The 26,181-nt window shown below is 39.4% G+C and overlaps 1 protein-coding gene and 1 long non-coding RNA gene across 2 annotated transcripts; one reads left to right on the top strand and one right to left on the bottom strand.

The window, feature by feature from the left end:
* The first annotated feature begins 147 nt into the window (after nt 1–147).
* On the top strand, nt 148–24,235 carry LOC136447191 (syndetin-like). The gene is made up of 30 exons (XM_066445892.1): nt 148–278; nt 1,589–1,660; nt 2,043–2,087; nt 4,071–4,139; nt 4,556–4,636; nt 5,113–5,237; nt 5,960–6,077; nt 6,309–6,344; nt 6,720–6,845; nt 7,441–7,539; nt 8,156–8,296; nt 9,657–9,792; nt 10,716–10,804; nt 11,540–11,634; nt 12,130–12,319; nt 12,954–13,175; nt 13,640–13,761; nt 14,405–14,493; nt 14,696–14,787; nt 15,828–15,864; nt 16,049–16,119; nt 16,374–16,427; nt 16,908–17,005; nt 17,458–17,554; nt 18,345–18,503; nt 18,926–18,966; nt 19,109–19,189; nt 19,806–19,904; nt 22,590–22,680; nt 23,416–24,235. The coding sequence occupies exons 1-30, from the start codon at nt 246–248 to the stop codon at nt 23,533–23,535; spliced, it is 2,928 nt and encodes a 975-aa protein (XP_066301989.1). The 5' UTR covers nt 148–245; the 3' UTR covers nt 23,536–24,235.
* Nucleotides 20,619–22,318, bottom strand: LOC136447813 (uncharacterized). The gene is made up of 2 exons (XR_010757777.1): nt 22,132–22,318; nt 20,619–21,657 (listed from the first exon to the last, which is right to left on the bottom strand). It is a non-coding gene; the product is annotated as an uncharacterized lncRNA (long non-coding RNA).
* Nucleotides 24,236–26,181: the final 1,946 nt, after the last annotated feature.

A 26,181-nucleotide genomic window follows, 5' to 3' on the forward strand; every position in this document is an offset into this window, starting at 1 on the left:
TGAGGTCGCGGAACTCTAATCAAGTATTAAATAGAAAAAACATTTCATTATCTTTATATACCTTTCTGCCCTAAAACAATTACTTAATTCCAGCGTCATGTTATTTGAAGTTAAAAAGTGACGTACATCTAGGAGGAACGCTCACTACGCATGCGCGAGACACCTGTCGCAGTCCCAGGTACGTCAGGTCACGTGATCCAACATGGCGGCGGTCTGAAACCAGAAATCGGGAAATCTCACGGAAAATGAAGAAATTAAAATCGCTCGTGGCGCTGAAGGTAGGTTTGGTCGGATGTTACAGCTAGAGTAAGATATGTGGATGTTCTGTGGACTTGATCGAGTTTGTCTCAGTGTTCCGATTTAGTTGTACAAGGTTCGAAATTCGCCCGACCTTATAATGTCAATAAGGGGGAGGGGGGCAACACCCACTAATTTACCATTAGTCATTACATGTAGGCTGTAACGTGACGTTTACTGTTTGGTACTTTGGTAGCAGTGTTTACCTTTTGAAGCAGAAACTACTTTTTGGATTATACAGATGTGAAACGCAATGTAATGATAATGTTTTTCTATGTTGTCATCTTTGATATGGTATGCGTTGTGCATGAGCTCCTCTTATTTCCCCTTTATTTCCCCTTTCTTGAGTAATGTTTTTGTGTAAATAACTGGATTTATTATGTAAGTATGTTATACAATGTATCTGCATGGATATCACAGTCATTCACATATGATAAATAAAGTTAAATAACACACACGTAAATTGACGTAATGCTACATGTATTGTAATGTTGTATGTACCAAATGACAACCATTCGAACCCTAGTGAGTAGTACTACATACATACATTGTACAATATACTGGCTGTTTTGAAACTTGATCTCATGAATTGTACTGTTGCTATCTACCACATGTGTTCTGCTTGTCAGTCAAATCTGTTGCCATGGCAACATGCAAATGACATGCTCAGTCTGACCCAACATTCCAATGTGTAACTTGGGACGGCTATATATGATGTTGGCCTCCAGCCTCATCCACTTTTATGAGGAGGGGGGTGGGCGTTCTACTGCTGTATCAATCATATTTATAAGTTTGCAAATTATGGGCTATTTTTCCATAGGTTTATTTAAGGTGCTGGTAGACATATAGTTAAAGATCATATATTACCAGACAAATCAACAGATTTTCACAACTTAAAATAACAGTTATTTAAAGATTGAATTTTATTCCTAGCATTGCTGGCATCCCTATAAATTTATAGACACTGCCTGCCCCCCTCCCTATCCAAACCAGCACCCATATAATATATGCTGCTCATGTGCACGATCAAATCTTTGAATTAGATTGCAGGCATTTGACTTTAAGTGTTTTGCAAATGGGAAAAGTAGGCATACAGATTGACCAGTACACGTACAGACTCAGAACCCATGACAGGTTTTGTGTGGAGTCTACAGAGGTTTGAGTCTACCAAGAGGTTCCTGTGAAGCTGGACCAGGTGTGACACAGACTGATTCAAATACTAGTACAGAATCAGAACGTACCCATGGCAAGTTTTGTGTCCAGTCTCCAGAGTTTTGTGCACCTGTTACAGGACAAGCTGCAGCAGGTAGGGGATGACGACAGGAGCCCCACATCACCTGACAGGCCTCTGTACATCTATAAGGTACAGATTTCTTCTTAAAGTACATGTAGAATCTATTGTTTCAGAAAGCATACTAGTATTTGTATTTAGTAGTAAGGACTAAGGTTGGTACCTCATGTTGTGATGGTTTGAAAGTATATGCAGACTTACATACTTGTCAATGTGATTTACAACAACATTGTTTGTGTCTGTTTATTACATGGATGGTTTTATCCACATTTAAGGGAAGCATCTTGTTTCTAGCTTTGTACCCAAATCTTTGATAGCTGTCTGAGTGTCTTTCATCATCTCCCTAACTAACAGAGGACGACAAAGACTTGGCAATGGCAGCCATCATAGAAGTAGATACCAGACTACTTGTTTCAGGGTCATCGTAATGTGATTTTTTTTCTTCTTTTGACAGGAGGAAGAGAGAGAGTTCCCCAATGATCCCTTAGCTGATCAGGAGGTTAGTGCTCATGTCTGTAAGATTGTCACTGTTCAAATCAAAAGCACATTTCATTAAATACCTAAAGTTAAACAGAAAGCAAGAAGAGAAAGTCAAGCTGGTTGGAGAAGTAGTTTTAATCTTGAATGCATTCTGTACATATATCAACAAATAAGAACAATCTATGATATCCATTGTCACAGTAATATGAACATACTTTGGTACACAAATATCTTCCAGTGTATGGGCTGTATTGTAATAGGTCACACAAAAAATAATCAAAATTAACCAGTGTTCACAAGGATGTGGATGGAAACTTCAAAGAATCTTCCACCAACTTTGTTAGGTGAAAATGTTTTCTTCAATTATTGATCATGACCCTTCCCCACCCCTAATACTCACAGTTGCCTGCATAGACCTTCTGGAGGGCTGGCAGCTTTCTAAAGAATCTAAGGCTTTTTTGGGCTGATTTGCCTAATTTTGACTGGTTGCATGATCTTACATGGCAAGCTTCTGGCGGTGGAATACTGAATATAAGAACACACAAGCGATCAGAAAAGCCACAGAAAACCGCCAGCCACCCAGAAGTCATGGGCAGAAGTCTACTCCCCTCCACTTATTCCCTGACTACTATGTCAAGACTCTGCAGGCCGGTCTCATGGGCAAGAAGAAAAGCTACAAGTACTGCACTAAAATTCCAGGTTCGGGAAACGAACCCACAACCTCGTATACCCGGGACCGAAGTTGGTCTCATGAACACACCGAGATAGTCAAGTGCACGTTTGTACGTGTGAGAGCCACGTTTCTATATCTATGTGTCATTTTTTTGGTGTGTTGGCGCCGCCTTTTCATTTTTATAAAATCCAAATCAGCTTTCAAATCAACGTACTGATTGCCAAAGAGCTTCAATCTGTGTTCTGCAAATTCCAATCAAACTGATTTTTGCTGGGAGCTGAACAGATTTAAAATCAAACTGATCTGAAATATGCAATCAATGATCAAATTAGAATTAAGATAATGAAATCTGCTGTTTTTTTGAGTGAGTGCATTGTCAGGAATCGCCTTTGCCCATGGATGAGTCTTAACTTAAGTCGTGAGTCCTGGTTCGGGATTTGAGATGTGAGGTTGAAGATATCTAGAAATAACTAAAGTTAAGATGATTCAGTGTTTACTTATGGGCTTAGGTTATTACTGACTGTGTATTTTTGCTTCACACGTACAATGTACACTTGCGCTTTAGTTAGAGCTAGTTTTTAGTTGTAGATGCAAACCACCATAAGCCTAAAATTTACAGAAAATCCAAAAGAGTAATACCAAAAGAGTAATACTACAACAATATTTCCCCTCACTGCCTGAGTAGGTTTATTTCACATAATGGCGCATGGTGGGGGGGGGGGGTTAGATGCAAGCCATTTTGAGTATTAGTGGATTCCTGTGTCCAAGTCAATTTCCTTTACAATTGTGAAAAGGTGTTTATTTTTTAGTGTGAAGTTTTGTAAGTGCACAATCATATGTTTGTACCCTATGCCTGCTCTTATTGTGGGGGTACATGAACATACATGTAAACATATCACTATGTTGTGCATCAAACAGGGCTGTCTTTGGATTGAAGTTTGCATGCCAAAAGAAGGACCAAAATCTCAACCCATGATTATTATGATCTGTCCCAAAAATCTGAACTTCACTCAACGTTTTTTTAGATTTTTAAGCTTAAAATGACAGATTCAAGAACATTGGTTTTAGAATTCCTTTGCAATTAATTTTTTGCCCTTTCAATTTTCATTTCCAACTCCCCAACCATATTTTGATTATTGCCTACCAGAACCTACAAGATAAACTAAAAGACAATGAGTGTCACGGGAAAAGATTGAAAACTGGAGATAGCCCGCCGGGTGTCAGATTCATAATGCATATGTTATGTTCATACTAGTATTGACATTGATGAAATGTAGACACTTGTAGTATGTAGATACTACTGTGCAGGTCTAATGTTGTTCCCTGCAGGCTATAGACAGTATCCAGGAGGTGTACTACAGTGATGACTCCTGGGACCCCAGCAAGCATGAGCTACAGGTGGGGCAGAGAGAGATTGCAGCTCAATGCATCTGTATTTCAGAAAATTCCTTTGCCACTTGACTATTTTAATGGTTTTAAGAAAATGCAAACATCATGTACTATAAGTGCACTTAGTGAATAATCTACAGACACTTCTCCATTTGTCATATTGTCTTAGAGGTGCCTGTGTGTGCATTGTAGAGAGTTGCTGTTTACATGATTGTACTTATGTGTCAAAACATATAGCCAGGATTTCAAAATATATTTTTGGAAGATTTTAGGCTTGATTATTAATATGACTCGACCTCCTGTATTCAGTCTTCTAGAGCTATTTTACAATGTTTAAACTATTAAAAAGACATGTCAAGCTTAGAATTGACTCTATTTTCTTGAAATTTTTTGGTTTGATTTTTCTGCATTTTGTCTTCTTACAGAAGCTGAAAGACGGTCCAGAGAAGTTGAGTCTAGAAGACATCGACAAGGACAGGAACAGGCTACGGCGGCAACTGGCTGCTGTAAGATATTTTTGTTAGCTCTGGACGTACTACTCAGTAATAGTGGTCTCTAAATTTTTCCAACCTTAGACCTTTTCCAATGTGAAAGGCATTCTCATCTGTTGTGTAAAAGAAAGGTTTTTATTACCTCCAGGAAGGAGGTTCACCTTCAACGGAGGTATTGTTTTTGGTTGCATTTGTGTGTTTGCACACAAACACGCAAGTATATGTAGGTAGTTATTGAGGGAGAAAGCTGGGATTGATTGAGAAGAAGGGGAGGGGAGGATCACTAACCTCTGTGATAGGTAGTCCTATAGCCTTTTTGACTGAGGCTGTAGGAGCAGTGGGTTGTTATCCACTGTGTTTAGAGCACAGTATTGTAAGGCGGAGCCCAACAATCCCTCTCCTTCCACTGCCTTTTACCTCTCCTACCAAACTCAGGAACCCATTTTTACACCTTTGATTTTTGATGTCCTGTACATGTTTTGTCCGTCCAGGTGTCTAAGAAGGTGTCGGAGCTTGTTCTGGAGAACCACCCGGCGTACGCCCTGGAACTGCAGCGGGTCATGGATCTGGAGTCCGCTCTGCAGGGCGCCAACGTCATCTGTATCAACGGCAGGAGGTTCGTTTGTTTGTTTGTGTGTTTGTTTCTTTATAAGTTCATGGATCTGGAGTCGGCTCTGCAGGGCGCCAACGTCATCTGTATCAACGGCAGGAGGTACATGTGGTTAATTATTACAGTATAAAATTGATATACCATACAGTCTGAACTCGTAGCCTGGAATCCCGACCTATTTATAGCTGCCGGGTCTCTTCTCTCCCTCCGAGAAGAGACCCGGCAGCTATAAATAGGTCGGGATTCCAGGCTACTGAACTCGGTGTTCTGCACATGGATTGCTTCCTACTGAAAAGGGCTACAATAATGCTTCAGATGAACCTAGCCACACACATCTACAGGGGGTAAATGTTTCTGGCAGATTTTGTATGTGTTCATTCATATATGCTATATACATGTAGTGTGCTACAGGATTCAATAACCTTGCTTCTACTTTCTAGATAACAGGTTTCTGGGTTTGATTCGAGGTATTCTTGACCACAATTTGCCCAAATGGTACATGGACTGCTGTCCTTTGTACATGTATATTATGCTAATCCAGAGGTCCCATTTTTTAGGATAAACTGACCTCAGCCACATATAAAAACTGTAATTTCTTATTCATTAATGAAATGCATTCATAAATTTCTGAGACATCCTGTAAACTAACAAGCAAACAAACAAGCCAACCAATGCTGATGGAGTAATTACCTTTTTTTCTTACTCTGCTCCTTCCTTGTAACTTTCAGACATTTGGAGATCGCTAAGCAGGGCTTCACCACGGCCAGTCTGGGTCTGCTGGCCAACCAGCGCAAACGGTCCCAACTCCTGGGGTTAATGAACTCTCTCAGGACCATCAAGACTCTGGTAAGTGTTTAGGAGACCATCTGGGAATAAGGTGATATCTGAATTGTTAGCTACCAATTTGGTGAAGAAATGGGTCATTAGCATGCTATGTTATGTAAATTTGTTAAGGTATTCATGCATTTGTCATGTTGGTATTGTTGCCAGACATTGCAGAGTAACTGCATTTAGCTTACATGTAAGTTATCTGAATGTCCAGAAGATGATGGCTTCATTGTGTTTTTTATCCAACAGCAAAGAACAGATGTGAGACTGAGAGAAATGCTAGAGGTGAGAACATTTCAGCTTCTATAGGAAGATATTTCAGAGTTTTAGATATTATTCCATACGTACATCCTCATTAAACTGCATTTCTTCATGAATACAGACATTTACCATGAATATGGACATGTAGCATGTCTTGGGTTATTCTTTCTCTCTCACCCTGACGCCTTTAGGCCAATGGCCTGTAAGTTGTAAGCCTCATGGTGAACTCTCTCCATAGTATACTGCTCTATATATATATATATCTGTCCTCAGTCATTTTCTTCACTACTTGGAAGTTTGGTTCTTTTCTTCTGGTAATCTCAACGATTTGGTCTTGGGTTATTGCAAGTGTAGATTTTGATTAAAAGATCTAATACAATTTTGTTTTTCTTCCCCCAGGAGGAGGACTACCCCGGAGCGATCCAGTTGTGTCTGGAGTGTCAGAAAGCCGCCAGTATCTTCAGACACTACAGCTGTATCAGCGACCTCAGCTCCAAACTGCAGGACACACTCGAGATGATAGAGGTCCTCGCTGATCTTTCAACTTAATGTTACAGGCTTTAAGACCATACAAACTTGAAAGTGTGACAGATCATTTTGTGGATTTTGTTTACATGTTTCTTAGAGTATGCTAGTCCTTATTGCAAATTTGCCAGGTACATTGAATTTCATGAACATTCCAGGACGTATTATGCTGTCAGTCCATACAAATTAAAACATCACTCAAAATCAAACATTTCTTATGATATTTTGCATTCACCCTATAAGGTGTGGAAGATATAAGCACAATTGCAATGTAGCTTGGGTTTCTATGCTTATTTCCTGACCATGTCTGATGCTTCAAGACCATACTTAATAGTGTGGAAGATGTGGATGTTTCTTTTCCTACTCTACAAAGCTATTACTCTTTGCAAAATTGAAAAAAAAGTACTGCAAAAAAAGGATTCCTTAAGCAGAAGACCTATCATGCTATCAGTCCTTACGAATTCGAATTAAAACATCACTCTAAATCCAACATTTCTTATAAGATATCACATGTGGACGTAATAAGCACAATTGCAATGTAGCTTGGGTTTCTGTGCTAATTTATCCTGACCATGATGTTCTCATATTTTTGCAGGAACAACTCGACGTTGCCCTGTCCAAGACCTGTAACAGTTTTGATGCTGCCCACTATGAGAAGGTGCAGACCGCATACAGACTGCTGGGGAAAACTCAGGTACAGTTTTTCCTTCTACTTGTATATAAACTGTGTATTAAAGGTAGATGTACACCAATCTTGTTTCTGGATCAGAAGGTTGAGGGTTTGAATCCGAGATGCAGATGCTCACCTGACATGCATGCTACAGTAGTCCTTTGGATGGGCTGTTGTCTGCCATGGTCTATACAGTACAGATCTTGACTGTATAACTTCCCTTTCCATACACGCGATTGATTTTAAAAATGTTTATTTCTCGTACGAAAGTTACGCAAATCGCGATTGAATTGTGATTAAAACTTGTAAAAGTTCAACAGTGTTATAACGCATGCACCATGCATGCGGTTGCTATTCACAACTTACAGATCATGTTGGTCTACTAGTAAATGTATTGATTTATTAATTAATTGCTAGCCAATTTCCAGACCAGTTACACCTGCATTATTCTAGTGCCATCCACAACACAGCGTTCCAGATTGTATTGATTAATTGGTTGATTGATTGATTGATTGGTTGGTTGATTTTCAGACTGCGATGGACCAGTTACACATGCACTATGCCAGTGCCATCCACAACACAGCGTTTCAGATCTTATTCATTGATTAGTTAATTAATTGATTGATTGGTTGATTTCCAGACTGCAATGGACCAGTTGCACATGCACTATGCCAGTGCCATCCACAACACAGCGTTCCAGATCGTGCTGGGTTATGTGGAGCTCTGCTCCGGTACCGGGGACACCAACTTCCAGAAGATGCAGTACAAAGATCTCTGTACTGTGAGTACAAAGTGTCTCAACTTTGTCAGGGATGCTATGTATGTTAGTTCATTGGTTGATCGATTTCTGTGAGAAAAGGATAACTTTGAATGCATCTTTGATTTCTTGATGATACATAATTTTATAGAGATTAGCTTTTGAAACCAGATTTTATATAATTGTTAATGTTAATGCTTGTTTGTTGGTCTGACTGTTACTGTTTCTGTCTACACGTTTACTGGCTTTTGTCATCCCTTCAGCTTGTTGTCTCGTCAAAGTTGTTCTTTTTGTATCTTTTGTGTTTGTGGACTGTTACTACATTTACATGTAATATATATATCAGTCAGCATTAATGATTTTTTTCACAACATATATTGATTCTCTCCCTTTCTGGTACATTATCCCATTAATTATTTCTCATTGAAACACCAAAGATCCGAAAATGATCATACATTTGGTTTCTCATTGTACTAGAAGTGGTCTACTATTCATTTTTTTCCTATTCACAAACTAAGTTTCCTTCGATATGTATAATATATATCAAAGGAAATTTTGTGAATAGGAAAAACTTGGGTATTGATATGATATTATGTAATATTGTATACAAGTGCGACTGTCCCTTTTCTGTATAATCATTGCTTTCATCTTGGTGGCTGTTTGACTGTTTTCTTTCCCTGACTGTCTGACTCTTCCAACGCTCGGTGCCATCACAGGATAAGGTATGTACTGACGAGTCACAAATTTCTCACTCACTATAAACTTTCGTCTGCCTTTATTCTATGCATTTTCTGATACCTTGAATATCATAGAACACTTCCATATCTACTGTGATACATTTAGGATATATATATATATAGAGAGAGAGAGAGAGAGAGAATGTTAGTGCATCATCATCCTTGCTCCCTCAGTTACTAAAACAACAGAAGATTTAACGAAATGAATTTTACTATAATTATTAGATCTATTGTTAGATTCCCTACTAGTCCTGACGGTATCACTTATATAGCATTGCAGTACATTGTAAATTTCTATTATCAGAATGTACCTCTTCCCTGTATTCTAAACATCCGGAGTTAAAAGTATTGACCTTGTACATGTACTTCCCTTGTGCTTGCCCCCCTCCCCCTTTAGCACATCATCACAGAGAGCTACATCCCCTGTCTTTTAAACACCAGCAGTTCCTTTAAACTATTGTTTCAACAGTTGACCTTGTGCTGACCTTGTGTCCCCCCTCCCTTTTTAGCACATAATAACTGAGAGCTACATCTCCTTTCTCATACACAACACATAGGCACTCTCTAAAAATGTTAAAAAATGAAATGAACCTCGAAAGTACAATTGACCTTGTTCTGACCTTGTGCCTGCCCCCCTCCCCCTTTAGCACATCATCACAGAGAGCTACATCCCCTGTCTGATGGACCTGTGCAAGGCATTATGGGGTGTGATGAACAGCTACCACAAGACCATGCAGTGGCACGAGCTCCACGACTCCACCAATCAGGAGGCAGCAGAAGCAGGTTTGAAATTTTGAAATCTCACACGCTTACTTATGACCAATCAGGAGGCAGCAGAAGCAGGTTTGAAATTTTGAAATAAACAAAGAAAACTGAAGAAAGCTTGTTGGCTTTCAGTCAGGGTTAATGGCCTTCTTGTAATATTTTGGGAAGGCTTCTTTTTGCCAATGGTTGAAACAAGTAACATAGATGGGTTGCATTCACTGGGTTACATGAATCCGCCACTTTGAAAAACAGTGTGTTTGAGAGATCTCTAGTGCAGCACCCCTAGGTACGCACAGTTTACATATACAGTATAGTGCATTATAATGGGGGACGTTGGGTTGGAGATCTGTTTAGACGTATATCTCTACAGGGTGGCGGAATTATGTACCCTCGTGGAATTATGTTACTATATTTTAGGAATAATGTGCTGAAAGCTGCTGGGTCTAACATGGCTAACAACCTCTATCTCCTCCTATATGTTCTAACTCCCTGTTTCTCCCACTGACACTACGCTACACTAATAGGGCTTCAGTTCAGCGCTCCAGGTACTGCTACATGTGTCCTAATTACTAATACAATAATGGCTAGCATAAGTCTTTGATATAGTGTTACAATTGAGTAGGGCTTATCATGAGTTTTGGTATCTTTTCTAATAACAAATTCCTTTATCTATTTACCTATTTTAGCATTGTGGGAGTTGTTGCATCAAAATTTATATTCAAATCTGTCTGTAGCATCTGTAGAGTCTTTTGAAATCTGATGCTTCTCAAAATTCTGCAACTACTGTAAGTGATCATGAATTTACATGACATTACTAGTAAAGCACAATTACTGCCAAGTAAGTGCTGGCTACAATATGTGCTTTTCAAACTTGCACAGAGCATGTATGTCAGTTCCAGCCATATGTTTTTTTGTTTGTTTTACTCGTATCGTCCCTTCAGATGCGACCAGCTCCATCAATATTGAAGCCACCTTTAACCAGAGATACGTGAAACAGAAGCTGGAGCATGGGCTGGCCCGGATATGGCAGGTAAAGATTGGATTTTGATTTTTGATTCAATTTTATTAGAATTGCAACCATGCAATACATGTGGGACACAGGCAGCTACATGTATTGCTGGTGTCGTGACTCAAACATAGTATACCCAATTTTACACTTGAGTGGAGTGAGGAAAGTCGTGTAAAGTGTCTTTTCCCATGGCCAATGGCACAACATCAGGGGCATCAGGGAATTTGAACCTGGGACCGCTGGGTTCTGGGCCGAAAAACCCTGCCGTTACGCCACACGACCCGCCGGTTATTTCATATTTTGAGCAAGCAAATTGTCAAGCACAATGTTGTCGAAAAAAGATGCCTGTTACATCTGCAACATACAACTAAAGGGGTCAACGCCAATATTAAATTCAATGTGAAAATTATATGGTACATATATTTCATATCCTATCTTTCTGGTTCAAAGAGAAAACCTGGTACTAACAGTTGCAGTACTAGTGAGTCGTCACCACCTCTGCATAAGGAACTCCCTTTCATTGTGGCACTTTTTTCATTTTTCTTATTGTATTGACCCAAGCAGTAAGACTCCTGTGACCATTTTCTTAACGCCCCTTTAGTTGTCACTATTATAACTGTATTTAAAATTGATTTTTGCTCTTGTTGTAATTTAACTTTCTCCCTGCTGCCTAACTTTGTAACCAATAGGGAATGAGGTGCCAAACAGCTACTTCAGTGTGCTAAAGGTTAAAACAAGTTTATTGTTTCTCCCCAGGATGTACAGCAGAAGGTGAAGCTGTACCTGCTCGGCACGGATCTGTCTGTCTTTAAGATTGACGACTTTCTTCATGTTCTTGACCTCGTCAACAAGTAAGAATTCTCTCTGTTTCATGCTGATTGCTTGGCTATCTTTGTAGGTTAATGCTGATTGGTTGGTTGGTTATTTTTGTAGGTTAATGCTGATTGGTTGGCTACTTTTGTAGAATAATGTTGATTGGTTGGCTATCTTTCTACTAGTAGGTTAATGCTGATTGGTTGGTTGTCTTTGTCAGCTAAGACTTATTGGTATCTTTTAGGTTTGCTTAATGCTGATTGGTTGGTTATCTTTTTAGGTTAATGCTGATTGGTTGGCAACTTTTCTAGAATAATGGTAATTGTTGGCTATCTTTCTACTAGTAGGTTAATGCTTATTGGTTTGCTATCTTTCTAGGTTAAAGCTGATTGGTTCGCTATCTTTCTACCTTAATGCTAATTGGTCGGCTACTTTTCTAGCCTAATGTTGATTGTTTGGTTAGCTTTCTGGGTTAATCCTGATTGGTTGGCTATCTTTTGAGGCTAATACTGATTGGTTGATTATCATTCCAGGTTGATGCTGATTGGTGAAGAGTTCTGCAACAGTAAGTCGGAGGGCCTGCAGGACTCGATAAGAAAGCAGAGCATCAACTACTTCAAGAACTACCACCGGTCGAGGATGGACGAGCTGAGGATGTTCCTTGAGAACGAGGCCTGGGAGCTCTGTCCCGTCAAGTCTAACTTCACCATCCTTAACTTACAGGTGAGTTACTTATTTGCTTCTTAAAGAAATTGATCAAGGCTGACTCAAGTCTTTCAGATGTGCCTCTAGTGAGAAGTTAAACTACCACTACATGTAGCTGGTTGTGGTTGTCACAGGAAAATGTAATGATCATCCCTTTAAGTTTCTATTCTATTTTATTTTATTTCATTCTATTTTATTCTATTCTTACACTGTATTCTATTCTATCATTCTACTCTAATCTATTCTCCACTGTTCTATTCTATATTCTATATTCTATTCTATTATGTTCTATTCTCCACTGTTCTATTCTATTCTATTTTGTTTTATTCTCCACTGTTCTATTCTATCCTTTCTACTCTATTCTATTCTCCACTGTTCTATTCCATTCTTTTTTCTTTTACTTTTTTTCTTCTTTCCTTTCATTCCTGCTTTTTCCCTGGCTCTCCTGGCGCTACTACCTTCCATCTGTCTTATTCAAAAGATTTTGGTCTCTCTCTTTCCCAGGAGTTTAAGTTCCTTCGGCGCTCAGGCCTGGTTAAGATGAAGCTGGCCTCCACCATGGCCAGTCCTCAGAGCTCTTCCACTAAACTTGCAGAGAAAGCCGTACCTGGACCTTTGAAACTAACATGATTTCATCTTTCCTTATATCCAGGAGTTTAAGTTCCTGCGGCGCTCAGGCCTGGTTAAGATGAAGCTGTCCTCCACCATGGCCAGTCCTCAGAGCTCTCCCGCCAAGCTGGCAGAGAACCGGGACAGACTCACGGAGACCCGGGACGCGCCCCAGGGGTTCTTTGTGCGGTACGGTGACCATGGCAACCCGTTTGATGTGCACCAGGATGAGGATGATGGGGAGGATGTCATGGCAACCAATGGGGTGAGGAGAGAAATTTCAACAAGGTTGTATGAAATGTTGATAGAAAAAAGCTAAATAAGTCTACACTTTCAGAATTCAACACTTTGACAGGTCGTTCAGGGTAATATAACCAGCTGCTGTCTTGGCGCGTGCCTACGAAGTTGGTGTGTTACGCCGAATGGCAGTTATACCGGCTATATAGATAAAGATACAGAATGTTTGAGCCCCCTTAACATACCCAAAAACTCACAAGATCTAATGATTTGTACTAACTTTATCCTACATTGTAAAACCGTAAAGCCGTTCAGATTAAGTATGAATTGAAAAAAAGTTGAAATCAAACTGCCAACCTAAATGAAGTCTTAAGATTCTACATAATATACACTTTGTATATTTTGTCATAGCCATTTTACAGATGAATAGCTACCAAATCTCAGCATCTTTTCAAAAATGTTTTTTTCCCTGTCCTTCCCTCCTCTCTGTAGTACGATGATGAAGAGAAGGAGGAGAACACATATGCCGATGATGACAGTGATGACAGCGACGTTCCAGAGGAGCTGAAACAGGACTTTGTGGACGAGAAAACTGGGGAGGCTCCCGTCAGGAGGTGGGTTTGCTTTTTTGGCATTAACGGTAAACTCAGCCTCAAACATGACACCTTGGTTTTGTAAAGTACACAATGTATGTGAAACTTTGAAACTTTATTGACAAATACCACATCGCAGACTGGCAAGTCTGAATTGGCGAGTATTGTCACATTTGCTCGCATAAAAAATTATGTGATTATATACAAATATACAAAGTTTACCAATGGTGCCATTTAAAAAGACTTCATTTACAACACAGAACACAACGTAAGGACAGCTGACGTTGTAAACATTGAAACGTTCGAGCGTGACAGGATTGTGTTGTTTGTTGCAATAGAGTAGGAAAAACATGGGATTGTTAAGGAGATCAGTCACTTGTTCAGCAGGGATACAAGGTACGGAATCGGAGAGTTTTTTAGTCTGTTGGTGCGGCAGAGTGGTGTGTTGAGTTTCTGTTTGTTTCTGGTGTTACAAGTATGTACAAGCTGCATAAGATGAGGTTTATTCCACTGGAAGGTCACACTACAAAGGACCCAAACTGTTTTCAATAAGTTCGGTGGGTTCTTTTACGTGCTTGAAGTCTGGCTCTTTTCACACATTGGATCTCTGCTTTACTTCCCATTTGTATAGACTCTGAGGTAATTTTTGTTGTGTTTTTTTCAGAGATTCCAAGAAGAGATATGACAAGAGCCGGAAGTTCAACAACGCTCCCATTCTGACCAACACCACTCTGAATGTGCTCCGGCTGTTTGGTAAGGAAAAACAAATTTATTTGCCAAAGAATCCTAGTTTGTAAGTCACAAGAAAAGCACTTTCTGCATATCATATATCCAACCACTTTTAAGTATTGAATAGAGTCACTGTATAATTATACAATCATATAGCCATAAGTTATGGTGCTTTTAGAAATATGCAAAAATGATGTAAGACATTTTTCCCTCCCAATGTCCCCAGGCAAGTACATGCAGATGATGAACGTGCTGAAGCCGATCGCCTTCGATGTGGTCATCTGTATGTCTCAGCTGTTCGACTACTATCTGTTCTCTGTAAGTACACACATGTACACACACACACATACACACACACACACACACACATGCATGTACACACACACACACACACATACATGTACACATTTGTATGTCTCAGCTCTTTGACTACAACCTCTTCTCTGTAAGTACTGGGTAACACATACATGTGGGAACACACACATGCACGCACACACATATAACACTCCCTATGTCTCAACTGTGCGACCTTTTCTACGTACTAAGTACTGTATAACACATACATGTGCACGTGTACGCATGCACACACACACTCATACATACACACACACACACTCACATCTGTATGTCTGACTACTACCTCTTCTTTGTAAGTACACACACGTACACCATGCCCGTAGCCAGGATTTTGAGTGGGGGGGTTCGTTTTGATATTTGAGGGACCAGCGAGCGCCACAGGCGCGAGACGAGCGCCGCAGGCGCGAGCTTCCTAGGGGGGTCCGGGTGGTATGCTCCCCCGGAAAATTTTTAACATTAAACCTTCTAATATGGCATTTCCCATGTTTTTAAGAGGATTTCAGAGAAAGAAATCAGAGACAAAGTAATCAGTTTTTCTAAGGTTTCCGCTTCGCTGGTGATACAAATAAGTCCACCTTGAAAATAAATCATTGGACGTGGACCCTCAAGCGTTTCAAATTCTTAGAATTGAACCTTCTGAAAGGGCGTTTCCTGTGTTTTTGAGAGAATTTCAGAGGAAAAATCAGAGACAAAGTTTTCTGTAGGATTCTAGCCTCTGTGGCATTGCTGGTGATACAAAAAGTCCGCCCTGAAAAAAATCTTGAACATTAAAAAGTGGACCTTCAAGCCTGTGAAAGTGGACCTTCAAGCCTGGGGGGGGGGGGGGGGGGGGGGTCGTCCGAACCCCCCGAACCCCCCCTGGCTACGGGCATGTACACACACACATGCACACACACATGCCAAATAGATAGAATAAAAGATGAAAATATCAGTAACTTTGTACCATTCTGTACCAATCTATACCAATATTTAATCTGGCTTTCCATATTTCTGATGTGCAGGTGTACTCCTTCTTTGCTACAGATTTGGACATGGTAAGTCATTTCTTTCATTCTTAGACAATGTTTCTTCTTGATACTGTTGTATACTATTAGGCTATGACTGTCAAAATATAAAAGACAACGTGTGAGTGATATCTTTATTTACTAAAGCCCTATACTGGGATACAAAAGTGAGAATTCGCATCTAAAAGTGTTTTCTTTTTATTCACAGAGTGCCGCAGCAGACTGGGGTTTGAGTAACAAGCTGAAGACAACACTGAAGAGGATTAACGACAACCTTATACTACCAGAGGTTTGTAGGAATACCTCTTGTCCTCAAAACTTTTCTTTGATTAAGTTAAAAGAGTCACTTCTTCATTATATAGAACTTCAGAAGTAGACTTGTCAGTAATAAATGTGCTGTAGTGCAATGTGGACGAGTCATAATCACCCTGAGGAAGGCGACAGATGATCACCAGAACGTGTGTTGAATAAATCACTTGGTTGTGTACAAAGAGCCTTTTCATTCAGTACTGAATGTTGTTCTTTACATGCCCTTACCAACAGGACTCCATGATGCCAAACTTACAACAACCTGTACAGCAGGTAGAGGAGAGAAAGGTCAGAATTTCAAAAATGTTGTCTTTTTCTTTTATAAAACAACTCAGTTGGAAAACAAACAAGTATCATACAGACAGGTCAAACTGAAATTTAGTTTTTCTCACCACTGCACTGTTATACATTTGTACTCAAGTCATGTACAAGCATTTAATCAATTAATGCCACACTGTTGATTTAAGTATGATTCAACTTGTCACAAAAAGATGTATATTAATAATCTAATGCTTCCTTACTTTTTCTGCTGCCTGACAAGGTTCTAGATGAAGTAAGTATGTGTGTTATAGACATTCCTGTTCATTACTTATTGGTTAGATAACATTGCGGTTGAAGTTCATTTTGACTATATGTTGAACAGTTTGGCTTTATGAAGGGGTCAAGATTGATAGTATCACATGTATGATTGTTTAAGTTCTTGTGTGCAACAATACTGTTGAGTTTATTTATTTAGAAGCTAACTTTGTTGTATTTTTTCCTGTTCAGGACAAGGTCCCATTCCCCCATGTGTCCCCTGTTGTGGACCTGACTGGGAACCAGAACCTGTATGGACTGGCAGAGAGAGTCGTGGCTACTGAGTCTCTGTAAGATCTAGCATTCTCTACTAATAGCAATCAGCCTGGGTGCCATCCTCTGTAGTAACCGCTCGCTCAATCTGTTTGCTTGTCTTTAGTTAGCAAGGAAAAAGACAGAGCCAGCGGTTACTACAGAGGATGGCACCCAGGGTAGGTAGATAGCAATGAGTGTTTGTTCTATACAATACACGGCATGGGTTGGGCTGTTGCAACTGATGCAAATTGTAAGTTAAAAACAAAACACAGTAATGGTTCCTCTCTGATGCATTTTATGTGGACAGAATTCGATTTATACAATCCTACAGAGCTAGATTATACACCAGCATGTTAAACATGTTCACCAATTCTGCAATGCAAGCTATAACACTTGAACTTCAAGTTATCATCTTATATGACAGCTGTTAGTTTAACATACATTTTGTATAAGATGATAACTTAAAGGAAACTTTGACCCTTTCCAGAGTGTTCCTTGCGGAGCAGTTTGAGTTCCTACAATCCCAGCTGGAGTCAGTTATCCCTATGGCAAAGAAGGCATTTCTGCAGCAGTTCTACTCTCAGGTATTATCATAGATTCTTGCTAGACTCTTTTAACTCATAACTCATAACTGTTTATTCAAATTGCATAGCAGCCATGACATTGCTGAATTGCACAATAAGTTACAAATTCATGTACACATTAAAAATTCATGTGCATTATTAAAAACGGCATAGACGGTTACAGTTAAAATTACTTAGTTCGTGGGTTTGTCCGTTAAGTGTCAGAGGCATTCAAATACAGCATTTACAGATCCTGATTACTGAGGCTTATTGCCTGAAATAGAAAAGAGTTTTTCAGTCTCTCAGTTCTGAACTTTGGTGTGGAGAAGTGGTGTTGGTTCCTTTTCTTTGTTTTTGGGGCTACCAACTTCAACTTGATGAAGATTCTGTAGCCTATATACCGAATTTAAGATTTGATCCACTCTTTTTGATAAGTGTGGCAGATTCGTGCTCGAGATGTGGCTCTCCTCAAACACAGGTCCTCTATTTAACGTCCTATCCGAGGGACATCCCTAATCGAAGCTAGGGACTCATTTTCACCCGAGTGAAATGAGGAACGTTTTGTAAAGTGCCTTTTTAATGGGTGCAAAGATCGGAGACAGGATTTCAATCTGTCATCTTTTGGGTTTGGGGCCAAACACACTGTTATGCCACATGACCCCACACTTACTTAAGATGGGGTTTGGGCAGCAGTTCTACTTTCAGGTAATGTTGTGAAGGCTAATTGTGTCTGTCCTTGGTGCTGAAGTCTGTTTTGTACGATCACATCCTGCAGCTAGTTTTGTTTATTGTTTGTTGTTTTTGTTTACAGACCATCAATACAGCGTCAGAGCTGCGTAGACCAGTGTATCGTGTGGTTGCAGCGAAGTCCGTAGTTTACGATCATATCCTGCAGCTCATGGCCAACGTGAAATGGGACATCAAGGACATCATGTCTCAACACAGCCCCTATGTGGACGTGCTACTAAGGGTACAGATAAAGATTTTTTTTTTATTCAATAAGATAACTGGAAATATCATTCTAAAACATAGCAATAGAATAACAGTTACTATATGTCTTGTAAGAGATTTTTTGGCCATTAAGTAGACGTGCATTTCCATATTTTTATATAATACATGCTACTAAGGGTACAGATTTCCATATAATACATGCTACTAAGGGTACAGATAAAGATTTTTTTTTTATTCAATAAGATAACTGGAAATATCATTCTAAAACATAGCAATAGAATAACAGTTACTATATGTCTTGTAAGAGATTTTTTGGCCATTAAGTAGACGTGCATTTCCATATTTTTCCATTTTGATAGTTTTCGTTGTTCTGTCAATATCATAAATCAATAGAAGGCATTGTGTCAAGTTTGGAAACCCTTGTGTTTCATGTCCCTACAGGAATTACAGGTTTTCAGCAATAAACTGGACCAAGTTGGAAGGTAACTTTTGTTTTTCTTTCACCCTTTTCACAAATCTCATTATTAATCATTCAGACTTAGCATTCATATTCAATCATGTGATATTGTTATCGGTTCAATATATCATTTGGTGATTACTTTCCTGTTTTTGTCCATTCCCCAGACACGTGCCAATCCCCCAGCCTGTGTACAATGTACTGTGGGAACACTGCATCAGGCTGGCCAACAGGACTTTTGTGGAGGGGTAAGCTGTTTCGAATTGATCGATAAGTATCTTCATCTCTCCTCTTTAGCTTTGTAAATGGTAATATATCAGGAAAATGGCATTGATATTTGTATACAATGTAGTTTCCTAGCCTGGTATTACAAATGCCGAGTGTCTTTGTCCTCTTATGCAAATACCGTAAGAGGAAGAAGAGAGTCAGCCACTATCATAGGTTTGGATACTTGGCTGGCAGTTACCAGCAATGCTAGCCTAATCTGAACAAGTTCGATTTGAAATGAAATACATCTAATTTTGATAGAACTACAGATATTTAGATACTTGTCACACTTGCAAATCAACGGCTGGGTTTACACAGTGACACATTTTTTAGTCAACTTGGAGTTGATTTACGACTGTGCAAGGAGAATTCTAGGCCACTAAAGTTGCGTTTTCTAGTAGGAAAACTCCATTGGAGCTCCTCACACACAGCCCCCAGTTGACTCAGTGTGTAATTCAGGCCATTGACAATACTTTGGTTCATCTTCGTTATTTTTGAGAGTGCAATTTATGTAATTGATTATGAAATAGAAGTACCCTTATATACTTGTCACACTTGCAAGTCAATGACATTTCTTTGATTGTTGTTCTTCGTTAGTTTTGCAAGTGCGAAGAAGTGCAGTAACGAGGGGCGTGCTCTCATGCAGCTGGACTTCCAGCAGTTCCTCATGAAGCTGGAGAAACTCACAGACCTCAGGTCAGGAACTTTCTGCTCTATAAGGCTAAGGTGCATGTAGCACGGTGGATAATGCCTCAGGACCAAGAAGTCCTGTGTTTGAATCCTGACTGTGTTGCTCATCTGACATACATGCTACTGGAAAATGTCGCAATCTTCAGGACAGGATGTTAAGCCATGGTCCGCTGTTCATTGTACCTGTCAAAAAGATGTCGAGGAATTTCCCTAGTCAATAAAGCTGTAAATACTGTATATAGTGTCTGTCTGACTAGTGGAAGAGTAGCTCAACTGTTCACTGAGATTATTTGAGCTAAAGTGGTTTGAGATCACTTTTTTTAGGAACTCCTTGTTAAAAAAAACCTTGATAAAAACTTTCTTTTGGTTACAGGGCTAGTGTTGAGTAGCAGGAAGTGGATTAAGTAAATATTTCCCATTGATAAATACAACATGCATGAATAGGTGCAACGTTTATTGCTTTGACAAGGCTTTGCAAGGTCAATAATAGGCATGTCACACCATTTTTTTTGGTAAGATATAACTTGCTGAAATTGTTGCCAAAGTACAGATCAGATTCTTCCGCTTAATATGCTTTTTATCCTGTCAAAATCGGACAAAGTTGAAATTTTTCAGAATTTTTCAAAGTTGAAAAGTTGGACGTTTTCATTAGAAGACACTTATCTATTGGCCCTATGGGAATGATTGACCTCAACATGGCACCAGAAATTACCACAAGTCCACAGTTATTTACATACTTTTTAATGTAACTCTTAAACACTTTGACCAATATTGTTCAGATTTTCAGCATTTAAAGATAATATAACTGGACAGACTGTCATGTTTTATTTTTGACCTATATTCAGTATCTTATCTTAATTAGCCCTAATTGACCCTAACTAATTTATTCATCCACAATAGTGCCAATCAATCAACATACATTTCTAAACATGCTGAAAACTGAAGAAGGGACTAGATGTTCTGACTATCTTGTTGTTTAACAGATCATTATATATGAGAATAATGTATTTTTGCAGTCTTGGCTAATTGCAAGATATGCAAATGAGGGTAATTATCCTCAACAGGATGAACTGAACTGATCCTCAAATACACATGTACAACCAGTTGTTTTACTTATCCTTATTTGCACTACCTATTCCCTAAAACAACTTTCAACTGTTAACCTACATAACATGTTGACTTAAGTACAGGAATTTTTACAACAGGAGCAATAATAGATGTATATGAAGATGTGTTAATTGGCAATAAACTAATGAGCCATATATAGTAAAAGGCATACATTGTTAATGATGCACACTGATATTGGCTGCTACATGAACTCACTGATGTTGTAAGCTTGCTGAAACAGGTTTCTAACAATGTCTATACTTTAAAAAATTTAATATTCCAATGCTTAATTAGTTAAATATGCTAATTCACATCATGATCAATCAGAATGATAATAGTATGGTGCTATTATAAGTATCAATACCTATGTTACCCATTCTAATAAGATCTCTGATTGCTACATATAATAAGTTACCTACAGTACAGCAGACTTACAACTTACTTTCTGACTAGTACAGTATCAGTAATTAATTTAGTGTTCAAGTTATTCTCTTGAAGTAGCTTCTCCCCTTGAAAATTTGAAGAAGGAAATTGAATTTTCGTCACCAAACACTTGATCTGATGTTTGTGTAATCTTCAACTTGTTCAAGTTTGCTTGAAGGCAGCCCACGTTCTCTGCACAGCTGTACCAGATATGCCACCTTTGTATCCACTGGAAAATCAAAAAAGGACCGATCTGAATGAAGATCATACAACTGTGTGACAAATTCGTACTGTATGATCGTAACGCTAGTGTATATACACAACATAATTACGACAGTGGAAAATTGTTTGTTGCGTCCAAAGTATGCCATATCATCGGATATGAAAGGTATATTACATTCAGCATAAAATATATGACCATTCTACGGTTAAATAGCGCAGGATTTATGACAATAAGTTCAATTTCGAGCTCATACAAAGTGCGCGATCTCACGCCCCCCTCCCCCGTCACGTATGCGCACACAGCGCACGTCATTTTTCGGGCTGTCGAAAAAACTCTCAAAATGTATCGCTAAACCCACAAGCCAAACTCGCCTAAATACTTACAAAAACCACACCATGATGACCACAATATATCTATATTTGTGACAGTATAGGGACAAAATTGCTAAGTTCAAGAAAAATAGCGAAAATATCCACTTACGCCCGGAGGTTTCTGCCATTTCGCCCATAACTCCCGCCGAGAATGACGTACAAACTTTGTCCCACCACTGGCGTGAACCTTGATCTCTGCCAATTCACCTGAAACCATTTCCAGAGTTCTGCGTGCTACACCGGCTTGTGGCTTTTGAGTTGAAAATGGGACTTCCGCCGGGCGGGCCTCAAAATCGCGTGCCAGGGCGGTTTTTCGCCTGCATCTCCAACTTAAATGATTTTTAGCTCCTTGTTCGATTGATATTTTCAACTAAAAACATAATAGCTTGATAGCAAATCATCCATTGATCCTTGACAACGATTTTCAGTGGCTTAGTACATACGGATGATTTTTAAGATTTTTGTAAAAACATTTACTGCCTTGCGCGCCGCCGCGTTCTAATGCGGAAACGCGGAGGTTCGACATGCCTATCAATAATATGACAAATGTTTGTTTTTGTTCTGCAGACCGATTCCTGACCGTGAGTTTGTGGAGGTGTACGTCAAGGCCTACTATCTGACAGACGCAGACATGGAGAGATGGATCAGGGACCACAGGGTCAGTACCTCTAAACTCTGAACTATGATAGCTAGGATTAGGCGGACACATTGTATCATTGGTCTTAGTATTGATGTGAATGACACTTCAATGAATATGCACCTGGTTGATTACAAGTCTATTTCAAACCAAACTTGAAATAACATGCTTTAATCATGGTAGCATTTGTTGTTGTATTGATGCCTATGTTAGTTTAATTGAAATACACCATTGCAAGTGTACATGTACTTTAAAAAAAAATCTGGAATTAATATCTTTTGAAGAAATTTTATGAATGTTGCCTACTTCTGGATGTTAACTTTGGTTGGCATTTAGATACTGGAATATGTTTGGTGATAGAATAGTTTATTTTCTTCCAAGGTAGACAGGTGGCTGAAATAGACAGGTTTGACTGAATACTGAAAATACCTTTCAATGATACGCCAAAAATAGTTAGTCAAGCAGCTGGATAAGACTTTGAAACAGTCAGACGTTTCAGACAGCATCCGCTATCTTTCGTCAGTGACTAAGGAAAGGACTGGGAAACCAGATTTTGTTCCAAAACTCTGGATTCTATTCAGAGCTTGGGTATCATATATAAAACCTGGTTTCTCACTTCCTTTCATTAGTCACTGACGAAAGATAGCGGATGCTGTCTGAAACGTCTGACTGTTTCAAAATTTGCTTGAGTAAGTATTTTTGGAATACTGAAAATAAATCTTAAATAATGTTAACCGTTTACTGTTTTCCGTGTAGGAATATTCCACCAAACAGCTGACAGGGCTGGTTATGTGTGGGGTTGGATCACATATCAACAAGAAGGCCAGACAACGCCTTCTGGCCACCATCGAAGACATGGAGAAACTCAAGAGATGATGCAGTGTAGCACTGCCCCTAGCAGTTCAGCTATGAAGTGCAGTAGGACTTGTAGGTTAGACCAAGCATTCAGCAATGCAATGTAGAGCTGAAGTAGACAATGTCTAGTGGAAGAATATCAGTATGGAATTATGTGAAATTTGTCATGATTTTTTGCTCAACAAAAAGTTGACATCGGGATCAGTGAAGACCTTTTTTTTTCTTCCAAGATGACAGGAAGGATTGGACAGTGTTCTAGTGAGCGTCCGTCATTCAACGGAATTTTACTGGTCATGACAGATGAAGATTTTGCCCTTTTCGTCATCTTTGACAGACAAAAATCGGCATGTTGATATATAGAAAGAATTTGGACTTAAGCAAAGATTTCAAGAAAATCGGATCGGAAGGTTCCAAGAAACTCATTGCAACTTTTGTGATAAATATCTCAACTTAATATTAAGAATGTAGCAAAAGATAGTAAGCCACCACGACAGCTATATCAAAAGAAAATTCTGAGGAAACAATAAGAAAAAAAGAAATTCTATGTATATATGTATATGTAGGTATAACAGCATGAAATTTGATGTTCATTTGCAAAGGAAAAGATGATGAAGAATCAGGAAGTACAATACATTTGTATAACTAGGAACCAAGTTTTAATCAAGACTAACGAATGCAATATGCGTAAGTTAAATGAAAAGTAAAAATCTTTCAGTTGATACTTTCTCTGTTCTTATATCATTGTAATGTTTTTGTTCACTTAATATATGGATGATAATTATAACAATAATGATGTTTTTAGGCACACAAAGTGGACCTCCCTTTACACTGTAAAAGGTAAAGGTAGTAGTCTCTACCAGACTAACCGCGTCGGCTATAGAGAGAACATTTGCCGGGGGACTTTGGCCATGGAGGATAATATTCCCATTCCCATCCAGGGTTACGGTATTGGACCCTATCTCCATAGCCGACCCTCTTCATACATTTGACTCCATTTGGCCAATTCTACTATTTTCCCAGCGACCCGCAGAGGCTGGTAGAGTCTATAAAGGTAGTCCCATAGCCATTTTCAGACCGTAGGGGCAGGTTGTTATCCACTGTGCCTAGAGCATAGTTCTGGAAGGTGGAACCCATCTCCCGTCTTTTACCTCCCCAACTGAAGTCAGGTACCCATTTTTACACCTGTGGGTGGAGTGATGAAAGTCGTGTTAAATACCTTTCCAAAGGACACGATGTCTAGCCAGGGATGCCAGGAATCGAACCCGCAACCTCTAGCTTTGGTGTCCGCTAGCCTGGCCTCTCTGCCATTGGACGCCACACTGTGCAAGCCACAGAAAGGTACAAAAATTGATGTTTCATTTCTAACTTTCACTGTTACTGTTCTCTTACAATGTTCTGGTTCAAATTACTAATAATCAGTATTATAATCACTAATGATTTCATTTGATATTATGCTATTGGATTGTATCTTTCTTTGTTAGGAAATCAATGTTGGATTTCCAATGCAACATAAGAATGTTGAATTAATGCACTGTTACTCTTGAAATGGTCGCTGTGGGTTTTTTTTTCGGTGACCTCACATTTTTGATAACCCTTATACAAAGCCCCCCCCCCCCTACATTCAGTGAAATCTCATATAATCTCGTACACTAATTTGGAGCTTCACAAGAAGTCTTCTAAAGCTCTAAGTTAGTGTATGAGATGATGGAAAAAGTTCAACAGAACCGTGTGCCGAAGAGTCTGGAAAAGTTATAAAGCATTGTGCAGAAATAAGGATGCATGTAACAAGGCTTAAAGATCTGCCCATATCGAACATCATTGGTGTTTTGGCATGGTTGCTTCTAGCCTAGCTCAGAGGTGCGGTGTCCACAGAGAAAGCCACACTTGGCATAGAGCCCAACCTGTTGAAGTCCAGGGAATTGGAAATGCCTGAAACAGTCCCTTTTTGCAGGTGAAAGTTGATGCCTGAGGTCGTTTTCACACCTGGTGGTCTTCTTAGACGGCTGTTCTGTAGTCTTACCTGTACTGATTAAGCTATGTGAAAACGGCATAGGTTATTGGGAGAAAGCACGTTAACTCTTCGCAGAGACGCAAGAGGTCGGAGAGTATTGGTGAAAAATGAAAATAAAAATATATTATCAGCAAAAGTTCCAAGGTGCCTGTAGGTAAGACAGCATTGTAAGATCTGGAAAGTAATAATCACCATAGTCACGGATTTGCTAGCTTCGCTCGGACAATAAGTCCACGGAAATGCCCTTTCACATGGCAGAAAAATCGATCAGCCGATAGTCTGCTAGCTTTAGATGGAATTTTCGGCTGAAAACGCCCCTCGCTCCCTCGATTATCGCGCGAGTTTTAGAGAAAGGCCGATACTCGCAGGTCCCTTAGCACCGTCCAATGTTATGTAACGTTATGGGGGTAGATTTTCGGGTGAAAAATTTGGTCGAGTCTCCGGCAATTTGTGAATTCAGCAACCTTCTGGCGATCAACAAATAAGGCCGAAGCTTGTCGACTGCGTGACAGCGTCTTAGTGGACGTGTCACAACTAAAAAGTCAAACAACAAGGCGACATAGTGTCTCCCATGCCCTAGCCGCTATATGTCGTTTTTGCTCTTGAATTTTCAGACGTTGGTGAGAAAACTGCTGGGGGTTTTCTCTAGGTAAAGG

Source organism: Branchiostoma lanceolatum, chromosome 13 (genome assembly GCF_035083965.1).
Source record: "Branchiostoma lanceolatum isolate klBraLanc5 chromosome 13, klBraLanc5.hap2, whole genome shotgun sequence".
Taxonomy (NCBI): Eukaryota; Metazoa; Chordata; class Leptocardii; order Amphioxiformes; family Branchiostomatidae; genus Branchiostoma; species Branchiostoma lanceolatum.

Bases quoted from the DNA above. Each gene is read 5' to 3' on its own strand.
- LOC136447191 (XM_066445892.1), top strand. From the start codon at position 246: ATGAAGAAATTAAAATCGCTCGTGGCGCTGAAG. The intron at 9,793-10,715 runs GTTTGAAATTTT...TCGTCCCTTCAG, and splicing joins TCAGGAGGCAGCAGAAGCAG to ATGCGACCAGCTCCATCAAT. The intron at 10,805-11,539 runs GTAAAGATTGGA...GTTTCTCCCCAG, and splicing joins GGCTGGCCCGGATATGGCAG to GATGTACAGCAGAAGGTGAA.